Source organism: Pseudoliparis swirei, chromosome 3 (assembly GCF_029220125.1).
Source record: "Pseudoliparis swirei isolate HS2019 ecotype Mariana Trench chromosome 3, NWPU_hadal_v1, whole genome shotgun sequence".
Taxonomy (NCBI): domain Eukaryota; kingdom Metazoa; phylum Chordata; class Actinopteri; order Perciformes; family Liparidae; genus Pseudoliparis; species Pseudoliparis swirei.
Genome location: NC_079390.1, coordinates 21,145,771 through 21,158,470, shown reverse-complemented (window position 1 = coordinate 21,158,470; position 12,700 = coordinate 21,145,771). Strand labels below are relative to the sequence as shown.

General features: G+C 43.9%; 1 protein-coding gene across 1 annotated transcript; it reads right to left on the bottom strand.

Annotated features, from left to right (window-relative positions):
- Positions 1–3,781: 3,781 nt before the first annotated feature.
- On the bottom strand, positions 3,782–11,958 carry nop16 (NOP16 nucleolar protein homolog (yeast)). Its single transcript, XM_056408857.1, is given in 6 exon segments — positions 3,782–4,154; positions 7,788–7,813; positions 7,816–7,893; positions 8,478–8,544; positions 10,587–10,695; positions 11,769–11,958. Coding segments are annotated over 6 exon segments (543 nt in total). The 5' UTR covers positions 11,876–11,958; the 3' UTR covers positions 3,782–3,998.
- Between the last annotated feature and the right edge of the window lie 742 nt (positions 11,959–12,700).

The following is a 12,700-nucleotide window of genomic DNA, read 5'->3' as shown; positions in this document are numbered from 1 at the left end:
GTATCAGGAAGGTTCTCCTGAATCAGGAATGTTCTCCTGTATCAGGAAGGCTCTCCTGTATTAGGAATGTTCTCCTGTATCAGGAAGGTTCTCCTGAATTAGGAATGTTCTCCTGTATCAGGAACGTTCTCCTGAATCAGGAATGTTCTCCTGTATCAGGAAGGTTCTCCTGAATTAGGAATGTTCTCCTGTATCAGGTATGTTCTCCTGTATCAGGAACTTTCTCCTGAATCAGGAACGTTCTCCTGTATCAGGAAGGTTCTCCTGAATCAGGAAGGCTCTCCTGTATTAGGAATGTTCTCCTGTATCAGGAAGGTTCTCCTGAATTAGGAATGTTCTCCTGTATCAGGAATGTTCTCCTGTATCAGGAACGTTCTCCTGAATCAGGAATGTTCTCCTGTATCAGGAAGGTTCTCCTGTATCAGGTATGTTCTCCTGTATCAGGAAGGTTCTCCTGTATCAGGAATGTTCTCCTGTATCAGGAAGGTTCTCCTGAATCAGGAATGTTCTCCTGTATCAGGAACATTCTCCTGTATCGGGACGTTCTCCTGTATCGGGAATGTTCTCCTGAATCGGGAAGGTTCTCCTGTATCAGGAATGTTCTCCTGAATCAGGAACGTTCTCCTGTATCAGGAATGTTCTCCTGAATCAGGAACGTTCTCCTGTATCAGGAATGTTCTCCTGAATCAGGAACGTTCTCCTGAATCAGGAAGGTTCTCCTGAATTAGGAATGTTCTCCTGTATCAGGTATGTTCTCCTGTATCAGGAACTTTCTCCTGAATCAGGAACGTTCTCCTGTATCAGGAAGGTTCTCCTGAATTAGGAATGTTCTCCTGTATCAGGTATGTTCTCCTGTATCAGGAACTTTCTCCTGTATCAGGAATGTTCTCCTGAATTAGGAATGTTCTCCTGTATCAGGAAGGTTCTCCTGAATCAGGAATGTTCTCCTGTATCAGGAAGGTTCTCCTGAATCAGGAATGTTCTCCTGTATCAGGAATGTTCTCCTGAATCAGGAATGTTCTCCTGTATCAGGAATGTTCTCCTGAATTAGGAATGTTCTCCTGAATCAGGAATGTTCTCCTGAATCAGGAATGTTCTCCTGTATCAGGAAGGTTCTCCTGTATCAGGAAGGTTCTCCTGTTCCATCCAGGTGTATCTGAGCTCGGTGCAGCAGGTGGACGATGACGTCGTCCCCTCACACACGAGGCTGGTGATCTCGCTGCAGCCCCTCACACACGAGGCTGGTGATCTCGCTGCAGAGGCTCCGCCTCCTGCCCTGGAGGAGGGCCCAGACCAGCCTCTCCTGCTCCTTCACCAGTGGGATGTCTCTCAGCGAGGCGTGTTGGTCCACCTGCCTGTTGCACCTTGTGACTACATTCACGGCTCTGACTGTCGACCGGATCGCCCTGAGATATGCCAGATATATTCAGTGACAACATGTGATGTCAACGAGAAACTCTTGTGTCCGTTCTTGGGGGTCAGGGAGTAGAAAAAGATGTTTTCCACAGGTGGATTTCCTCCAGAAGAAAGTCAATTTCTTGGGCCTGAATAAGTTATTTTTTTCCTCCAGCCAAAGACCGACTGAAACAGAGTGTGATGTCATACACACACACACACACACACACACACACACACACACACACACACACACACACACACACACACTTAAAATTAGACCGCCAAATTCCCAGAATAAGATCAGGGGTGGGGGTCTTATTACTGACCTGCTGCATGTATACAGCGATATAAAGAAACAAGGTCACTGCGTTGCATGTTAAGTGTATTAATTACCCGAGTGACCTGGTTAAAAGGTTTTTTTACGAGTGTCGACCTTTTGACCTCTAGCGATGTCACACCATTCCTCTGTAGGCAGTAGTGCTCCGATATTACGCAGCAATGTGTCATAGACGTGTTCCAAATCACGTACTTTAGAAAGTGTTATTAGTTTGACAAAAGCGTGAAACTTAGGCGGTTAAATAAACGGCAAAATGATATCTTCCAAACGCGTTAGCATCGTAACGAGAGCATTTAGATGGCAAAACTGTAGCGTAACTGGGTTTTAGAAACGGTCGATTATCATTTTTAGAGAGGTTTTCTTCAGCTGAAAATCACCTCTCTATCTGGAGTGACCTTGTATTTTAAATTTTGATTTAAAAAAGTCTTGTTTTGTTCCCAGTTGAGCCTCGAGCTCAGGGTTCAGGACGAAAGGTTGTGTGATGTGAAATCGGCGGGAAAGAAGAAAATGTTCCATTAAGAGTCGAACGTTGGCGTTTATTCGGTCGATTTGACTTTAGCGGCGGCTACGAGCTGAAAGAACACGGAGGGAAAAGTTTAGAAAGGTTCGAAGGGCAAAAAGTCTTCAGACTTTTTTATTCCACGCCGGGAATAAAGTCAAAAGGTGTGAAAAGCAATGCGTGCAAAAGCCACGGGAAGATAAAAGTTACGCGACTCAGAGCTCATACACGTCCTCTATTCAAAACTACAGAATGATAACAGAGGCTGGGCGACATCGCCAAAGCAGCTTCGTATTTAAATGTTTAAATCAGGCGCTCCCCCATGGGAGTATTGCACGTTTCTATCCACCTGTGTTTACACCTTTTTCTCTCCTAAGCAGAATTGTGCCAACTTTATTCCTGAACATTTTCTTCATTTCATAAAGATAAAACCTTCAACGGCTGCATCCTGCATGACGCCGACATGCTGACAGTGCGTCGTTGCCGGCAGATGGGGGGATGAGATGAAGTGTGGAGACAAAATTTAATTAAAAAAACAATGAATGTGTAACAGGGCCTTGTGGATGCTTCATTCTATCCCGTATGGTTTGGGTGTTTGTTCAAACTGAAAACGTTGAAGTGGCACCGTCAACAGAAACCTCAGGACATCATGACAAAAGCACCAAATATGTGAAATACTTTGCATGCTCCACGGAGACGTCACCGCAGTTTGTTTACTTCTACCAAAATGTAAAAGTAAATATAGTGAACATTTTGTATTTATATTATATATATAATTTAAATATATATAATCTATATTATTTATAAATATGTATATATAACTTATATACAATATATATATAAATACACAAATATATAATATATATATGGTTGAACTATGCAACTAGTGCAGAGGGTTAAAACATTTTTTTTGGATATAATCCACAACTGAAAATGTCTCCAAAAATGCATCATTACAGTTGTTTGATTAAAGATTTTTTTTAAAAACTACTATATATTCTTGAAATGTTTTTTAAAGACCTGCATGAGGACCCAACGGGCTCGGCGCTGAGACAAGACGGAATAACTCATTGTTGGGTTTTGCTCTTTGGGGAATCTCACGCCGACATCTGCTCCTCTCTGTGGGGGTGATTGGGTAACGAACACCGAGCAGACGCCTCGAGGTCTTCTTCGCCGCCCGCCGCCTCGAGGTCTTCTTCGCCGCGAGTCAGCGGTCCATTCGTTTATCTTCCCTCGTTTCCGACGACTGAACGACCGCAAACAGATCTTCCAAAGACGTGCCCGAGATTTGAAATCCTCCCAGAGGTTTTATTTAATATGGAATAAAGAATTTAGAGAGACGTAAATAATAATAGTGATCTGAATCGTAGTCGACCGAAGCCGTGTTATTCTAACCAGACGCAAACTTGTGATGTCATCGGTTAACTGGGTTACAAACGGAGGTCTCCACCGTGAGACCCGTTCTGAAGCAGCTCAACGCGCGGCGCTAAAGAGATTCCCTTCAGATGGCAACACATGGCAAAGACAACAGACGCATCTGCGACGACGAGCTTCAAGGTATTTAAATGATTACATGACACACATCTGGGTCCGGAGAACACTAAAACTAAACGGAATAGATTAAAAACAGGAAATCTTTTACAGGGAGGAAAGTCACAGAACAAGTCCTGGCGGGTCGAGTGGTGCAGGTCCGTCTCCGACTCGCGCCCCGGCGAGATCCCCGCGGGCGTTGACGGAAAGTCCACGGCGGGCCGCCGCCCCCTTTTACTGGACCGCCGGCTGCGGCTCCGTCAGCGCCGCCACCAGCGCCGCCAGGAAGCCGCTGTAGTGCTCCGGGTGGCACCGCTTGTACTCGTTGATCTTCCTCTTGATCTGCTTGGGCGTGTCCTGGTAGTAGTTCTTCTCGTCGTTGGCCATCGCCTGCAGGGAGGACAGAGGACGGAGGGTTGGTCCAAACGGGTTTCAGTTACTTCCTTGTTGATTGAAGGCGGCGAGCCTATTTTACAAAGGTAATTAAAGGACGTAATTATATATATTAACAACGCTGACGCCCCAGTGAGGTTTTCAACGCTCATCACAGACCAGAAAACAAAGCGCTGACACGCCTTCACGGCCGTGAAATTGTCAATCGACATTCGAAGGCTGCGCAGCTTCTTCTTCTTCTTCTTCTTCTTCTCTCACGCCTTTCGTTTTTTAAACTCTGCACTTCTTCACAGCTGCAGATAACGATGAGGCGACACGGTCAGTGGTTACCCTACATGTGGTTCAGCTGAGTGGCGATCACGCAGGTGGGGGGGGGCATGTCGAGTTAGATTCCATTGGTTGCTGGGTGGGATCGTTTCTGACTTCTTTAAATCCAGAGCGTTGTCCGTTCAAAAAGTCAAAATATATATTTTCAAAAGATTATTTTATCCCACGAAATATTCTGCATCAATTCCATGTTTGCAGAAATACATTTTTAGAGGGCTGTCATGGATAATTGCAAGAGAAATGTGCAGGTGACTGACTCAGTGTGACAGGTTCGTGGCCGTCACCGGTAGGTTTGCCCCCTAAGCCCCTCTCTGCTCATGGCCCCTCTTCCTCCTGTCCAGCTCCTTTATGGGGACAGAGCCAGATTGTCATCATGACAATCAGACCAGCTGATGACAATCAGACACCTTTGAAATTAAAGGTTGTAGCCAGATACCACCTGGTATCTTTCATGCGGTGGAGCCATTGACCAGAGGGTGCCCAGGAGGTAGTAGCGCGGATGGCGAGGCACCCACCGTGCTGTACCTGCCTCCTCTCCGACAGTTTGCGGCTGATGTACAGCACGGGCGCCTGCTGGGACAAACGGCCCCAGCCCTCTGTTCGACGCATTGGTCTGCAGAGTAAAGTTAGGTGTGGATACCTCCTCAAACGCCAACTGGCACCGCCTGAGGCACCTTTCAGGTCAGTCATGGGGCTGGAGCCCGCCAGCCCCAAAACTGCCTCACCTTTTTTAGTCTTGGGCCGCGGGCAGGCTTCTTGTCCACCTGAGACCCCAGATACCGCTGCACATGCTCCGCCCAGGTGGTATCACATCATCCAGCCATGAGGCGTTGAGTGGCTATAACCCAAACGGAGTGGAGAAGGCGTTTTCCTTAGACTCTTCCAGTGTCGAGTGCCCAGTCGGTCCAGGAGCTCGTCGACCGGGCATTGGGTAAGCATCGAACCATGACGAATAGACCCATCCTTCTTGACCACAAGAACAATGGGACTACAGGACTCTTCTATTACCCCCATCTCCAGCATTGGCTGAACCACCTTTCTCTTGTGTTCAGGTAACCTAGTCTCAATCTGGTGCTCTATGGTCTGGAAGGAGAGAGAACACATCAGCAAACTGCTTTTGCAACCGGCTGTTTTCTGATTTGGGACCTCAGGCCCTCTCAGATAGAGAAACATCCATGCTTTTAGGAGGTTGAGGTCACCACCTCATAGTCGACATCCCACTTGGCGAGGAGTTTAGAGCTGGAAGAAGGAAGCAATACAAGTACCTTCTCTTGTCTCAGCCTGGCACCTCTGTTGTACAGCTCCTGGGCGGAGCAAATTCACGTGACAGCTGACCCAGTGTGTGGAGTTTGTTGGATCTCGTTTTACTGGTGCTCGCCCCTCCTCCCAGTTTAGTCCTGCCGAACAAAGGAGGCCTGGGAACCTCCGCAAACAACAGAGCTTTATCCCGGATCATGGACTTCAAAGTCTTATTCAGACGCCCACCAGACCGCCGGTCTGTGGGTGGTACACACTGGTCCGAATAGACTTGATGCCCAGTAACCAGTTCTCTCAGTGTTCTTGACATGAACTGCTGGTCCGTCAGAAGACTAACAAAATGGAACCTCCATTAATGGCAGAGGGGAATGGCCGAGGGTTTACATCCGCCCGGATGCCCGTCGGGTCATTATCCGTCCAGAGTTTTATCATACCCCATGTGACCAGCCAGGAAAACCATTTCGTGAATGTCACTGTCCCTGATCAATGTAAGTGCGGATATGTTCAAAGGCTGAGCGGAGACTGCTCGAGTGGAAAATCTTCCATGGAGTGAAACTCGGGAGCCGGAGGAGTCGCCGCCTGCAGTGTCCACACCGCATGACCCTGTCTGCCGTGAGCTAACCGCAACCTTCACGTTATGCTTTCCATTTGAGGCGAGAAAAAAAAAAAATCTATTTTGTAAATCTATTTTTTAAAGGGGTCCGAATGCGCAACCAGAGGGACTGTGTCTCTGCTCATGGCCCCAGCTCCTTGGACAGACCCCAGATTGTCATCAGCTGGTCTGATGACAATCAGAGACAATCGAACCACCTGCAGCCGGCTGCCACACTCAGCTTAGCAAAATGTTAAGTAAATAAGGCTCTCTCTCTCTCTCTCTATATATATATATATATATATATAGACAGTGTGACTCAGCCGCACTCAAAGGACGTTTGAATGAGGCACTTTTCTGATAAACGCTGAAGCAATTAAAACTTCTGCTGCTCTGGGTATTACCCGAGCTGCTCTCAGCGCTGCACGTAATGTGCACCAGCGTGTCCCTTCGATTTAAATAATGAGAAACCCAAAAGTCAGCAGCTGTGACAGAATGTCGCGCAGCCGAAACCGTCTTTGTCCTTCACAACTTTCCGAGGGAATCCAGACAAAGGACACGCTCGTCATCGTCGGGGGGAGAAAACAGTCAACTGACAAACGAGGTTTCCTTTGCAGCGACGGCGCACAAAGAACATGTCCTCGACCTCGGCAGCCGGTCGTCATCTCTCCGTGTCCTTGAACGCACCATCACGCAGCCCAAAGTCAGCCAGCGAATATCCAATCTGGATGACTTGTGTAAAAGCGGACGCTCTATATTACACTTCAAACCAGCCGGCAACCGCAGAATTTGAACCTGAATTCTTTCTGGCGGGGATAAGTCCACGAGAAAATGACCCTTTTTCTAACTTTATTGAATAATAATTTGTTCATGTCTCAGTCGCTGGTTTCAAATTGTCTTCTTTAATGACCCCGTCCTTTTATGTCACGTTTGTGCCTGAAATCCCTGCTGAGTCCGTTTAAAAAAAGGCTGAAGATTCGGAATGGTTATGCATGTTGTCATACCGTGGGTCCTGAAGACGCTCTTTTGGGGTTTTAATTAAAATGCAACTAATTGAGTGTGAAAGGGAACCGCTCCCTTTCTCGCGTCGCCACCAGCTGGTCGTTTGTTTGTATTCTCTACCATCTCAGGTTCACACTGCACCATCTTTTCATTTAACAAATTGAAGAAGTTGAAAATGTTCCTCGATTTGTGATTTAGGGGTGATGGTGGGTCCCAGAGCCAGAGCAGTGGGGTCCCACAGTTCTAGAGCACCTCGCGTATCCAATTTACCAAAAACATGTATGAAAGGGGCAATAAAAAAAAATAAAAGAAAGGAGTGTGGGATTTACAGTTTTTCTTTTGACAGATGGTCGTACTCAATATAAACACCGGTGCTGAGTAGCACAAAACAATCGTGTGATCTCCGCGTCCCGTTGCCGTGGCAACGTGGTCGAGGACACGGCGAGGCTCACCTTGAAGTCGTCGGCGTGCTCTCGATCATGTGCTGGGTGTACTCGATCAGGTCAGAGGACAGCGTCTTGGAGTCCTTCTCTGGACAGTCGGCCTCCAGCTGCAGCTCTGCGCCACACAAACACATCTCAGACACGCAGCGTCTTCTATCACGTCAACATTTATTGACGAAGGCAAGGGCATAAAAATACATGAAAATATAATCTGTCGGTCTTCATAAAATGAAAATGTTCAGCACAGCGTTAAAAGTGTTCGACTCTGTGGCGCCTAAGCCGCCGAGCACAACAACAATAACTTACGGCCTGCCTTCCGATCAAAAATGGTCTAAATAGGGCAACAACAACAACAACAAAATAAAACTAATCTTCCAGCTGAATAAAATTAGAAGAATTCTTAGGGCCATCTCACTAGAGGTACATCAGTGAAGAGCTGAACGGGCTTCATTCTAACTGAATGACCACTTTTATGGGATTTGCTCCCAGAGGCCAGTTTACACAGACGTTCATTATTAAGACACTAATTTGCTTTTGAAAATAGAAGAAGCGATCAGGAAGTAGTTATTTTTTTGCACCATCCGAAATCAGTTAAAACTCTGACGTAGAACGGAAGGGTTGGAACAGAAGTGTCACAGGATGAATCCCCGATGATGAAACACATGCCGATGAGCAAACAGAGACAACGACACGACTTACGGTTGAGTACGTAGGGCTTGGTCACGATGCCAACGGGACCTTTGGACACTGGATCTTTTCCCAGGAGCTAAACGTGGGAACCAAAACACATCATGATGGAAACAATGGACAACAGCGGATTCCAGGTTAACCGAGGACAATAGAACACTCTCCTCCACGGACCGGCCACTTTCGTCTCCGATGTGACGAGACATTTATGACGCGTGGTTGTTTTTAACCACCGGGGATGCCTTCTCAGGAAAACGGTAAAGTTAGTGTCCCGGCTCCGGAGCCCCGAGGGATGCAAAACATGTAGAGTGCTCGCTCGAATTCTTATGTAAACTGAATGAAACGTTGTTCCAAGCTGGTGGAAACATTTAATTGAATTATCCCGAGGGACAAACTGTCACGGCAGCACAGAGCGACAGTGGAAGTAAAAAGAGAAATGAGTCTATTTTTTAAAGCCGGAAACAAAGTTGTTCATTTCAAGTAATGCATTTAACGACTTTAATAAAGTGAGCTGGATGAGGTTTCGGTTTAATCCTCACAACCAACAGATAGATAGATATATACTTTATTAATCCCCAAGGGGAAATTTGTCGTCACAGTAGCAGCACCAATAAACTAAACACACGAGAATAAAATATAAAATATAAAAAACAGGGATGAAAGATATAGATGTATACAAGTAAAATATAAAATACAAAATGAAGTATATATGTATATAAAATGAAACATATATGTATATATATATACACACACAAACAAATATAATACAATGACTGTGCAAAGTATACAAAGTAAAATATAAATGTATATATATACAACATATATGCATACACAAATACAATACTAATGACTGCAGTGTAAAATTAAATTAAATATAAAAAATATTAAATATAGACAGTGTGCAAAATGCAAAGTGTGTGTATGTGTGTAGTGCAAATGAAAATGAAATGTGTGTGTGTGTAGTGTAAATAAATGAAATGTGTGAAGTGCAGATCAACATAGTGTGGATATGAAGTTATTATTGTAGTTATTGCACTATGATCTGGCAAGAGGTGATCTGTTATAGAGCCTAATAGCCATCGGCAGGAATGTTCTCCTGTATCTGTCCTTGTGGCAGCGGAGCGTGAGGAAACGTTTGGAGAAAGTACTCCTCTGTCCCTGTAGGAGGTGCTGAAACTACAGAACATGAACAGCGGTCTTAAAATCTCGACCTGTCGGACACATTTATTTATTTATATTTCACTAATAAGAGCCGTGTTTTACAAACTCAGCCGCTGACAGGAGCTCTTGAGCAACGCAACGGTTCAGCTGCGGATTCGGCACAAAGAGACATCTCGGATGATCCGAGTGTTTCTCATATGTGAAACTGTGAGATGATTGGACATTAAAACACCAATTCAAGTAAAGGATGAGGTGGTTTCTTTGACCGGGTATGACCTGGAGCTTTCACCCCCTCAATGTGTTCTGGCAGCTAAAGTGAGCAGTGAAAGGAGTAATAACGACGCCAAACTGATTCCAATACTGTTATATATTGCTCGAAAGACTATCCTTAAACTCTGGATTTCTAAAGATACCCCTTCTACAGATGACTGGTACAAGGGGATTTTGGAAGTTCTCCCTTTGGGAAAGTTGACAAGGGATTTGTCAAAATATGGAAACCAGTCTTCGACGTTGTGGACCCCTCCGGGGTGGACTTTGCTGTGCCAGATTAAAAACACTGGTACTGATGCTGACTTGATGATGTAACCTTAAATATGTACTTATACTGGTGATGTGCGAATGTGTTATGTGCTGTGGTTTTTCTAATTATTTTGTATCCATTATCTATTTATTTTTGTGTCAGTTTTTTGTTGTTCTTTACCCTTTTATTTCTCTTTTCACTTTGTATTATATCCTTAATGTCCTGTCTTGCTAATTTGTAAAATCAAAAAACAAAAAACAAAAACAAACACCAATTCAGAGTTGTCCTTAAAATCGGTTCAGCCGACTGAAGTCTCAGATTTCCCAGACTACGCATCGACAGAGGAGACTCGTGCTAACATCTCGCAGTCGCTTGCCTCCTCACACAGCTCCGTCCAATTAAAACGGCGGGAATCATGACATGTTTACAAATGTACTCACGCTGCTTTTCTTTATCGGCAGCGTGCGGTTGGGATCGAAGGCCAGGCCCATCTCCTGCAAGTTCCTGGCCATGGACTTCTTGTCGTCCCACGCATTTCGAATCTGTTTACTGAGGGAGGACAGAAAAAACGGTTATGCATCGTAAACATACTAAACTAAAAAAGGGGTCCAGTTCTGTGAATGTAGATCTAAATGTTGTTAGTAAGTGATTCATCTCAGAGATGACAGAAAGTTATGCCGTCTGCCATGTTTCCATAATTCTTAGTATATTCTGATTATTGATAAGAAAAGCATTAACCCAAGTACATACCTGTGACAATAATAATAATAACTTTATTTATATAGCACCTTTAAAAACAGTGTTTACAAAGTGCTCCACAGAGAGTCAAAGCAAAACAAATGGAATAGCAAGAAACCATAATTACCTTTCAAAGTATATATTCAAATAAAAAATAAAATGGAAAATAAATTAATAACCAAATAAATTAAAATCAGACAACTATATAGGCATTTAAAGTTGTGTGAGGAATATACTATTCTATATAGCTGTAATCAAATACCCAGCCTTCTTAAAATATCTTAATCCAAGATTGGTAGCAAGAAGGGGACAACAACCTGCCAAAAAGGCCTTACATATGCTAATAAAACCCTTCATTAATCAGTAATGCAAGAACAGACTGGAGAGTTTAAGCAACATTTAGGGCGTTGCTGTGATTTGTTGAAACAATCATTTCCTCAATTACAGAAAATAATAATAAATACAACAATCTGTCTTAATTAAAGGGGACGTCTCAGCCTGCCTGAGCTTAACATGTCACTATCGTTTCCCTTTTGACAGGCTGAAGGTAAAAATCGATTAACTGGGAAATTATTCCCCATATTAAATTATTATAACTGGAGTACAAGTGTCTAAAAACGGAATAATATAGCGAACATTCTCAGCTGAATATGTTCGTTACCTAGCGAGCGATATACTTTAGACTTTGAATAAGGACTCTTGCATGTAAAGGAGTGTATTTAGAGCATGTCATTCTACTTGAACCCACGTAGCTAGAGGATCTGACTACTACGTCCAGTCCTGTATCATATAAATACTACAAACATCAGGTAAACAGCCGAGGTCAACCCTCGCATGGTGTCAACAGTGTTAGCCAACTTGAGCTAACAGGCTAACGCGCTCACTTTTCTATCCTCGGGTTACATTTCTTGATGGCCTGCTTCATCATCTTCTTCCGGTCTTTGTTGTAGTCGAACTTCTTTCTCTTCGAGGACTTCTTGGCTTTCGGCATGTTGGCGTTTTGTCAGTCTTCACAGCACAGCCGAAGTTTGTTGGTGGCGAGGAAGGAGGCAGCGTGGAGAAACCGGAAGTGCGTGTTTGTTTTGTTCCGGTCATGTGACCACAGGGCTTTTCTTCTTCTTCTTTTAGGTTTATTAGCGGTTGGCAAACAACTGTCTGGTGCATCACCGCCACCAACTGGAATGGAGTGTGGATCAGGAGGACTAACTTCTTGCCCTGTCAACAAATACTCATAAATAAAATAACAAAAACAAACAAGACAATGAATAAATAATAACATATAAACTTAACATATATATATATATATACACCCACACACACATATATATACACACATATATATATATATATTTATATAATTGTCCCCACTTTCCTCTGGACTCTGAATAGATATTGCCATTTCCCGTCCTCCTACCATTGATTCTGCCACCTTTCCTTTAACCTCTTTTTAAGTATACTTTTCTTCTCCGATTTACTGAAGTTGACTTCCACTTTTGTGACACTATTGTTTGCTGCTTCTTTTGCTGCTCTATCCGCCATTTCATTTCCTCTGACACCAACATGTGCAGGAACCCATAAAAACACCACGTGCATACGCAACATTTTAATTCTGTATAGTGTTTGTTGTAGTTCAATGAGGATGTCCGGTCTACACTTGGAACCTTTCCGTTTTTAGTTTTTTGATAATATGTATTGATAACAAAATAAGTAATAAAGTAATTACGGAAAAGTAAGTGTTTAAAAAAATGAAAATGAAGTTGCAACTAATATAAGCTATAACTCATGGAGCATATTCAATTACTCAATCATACAATAC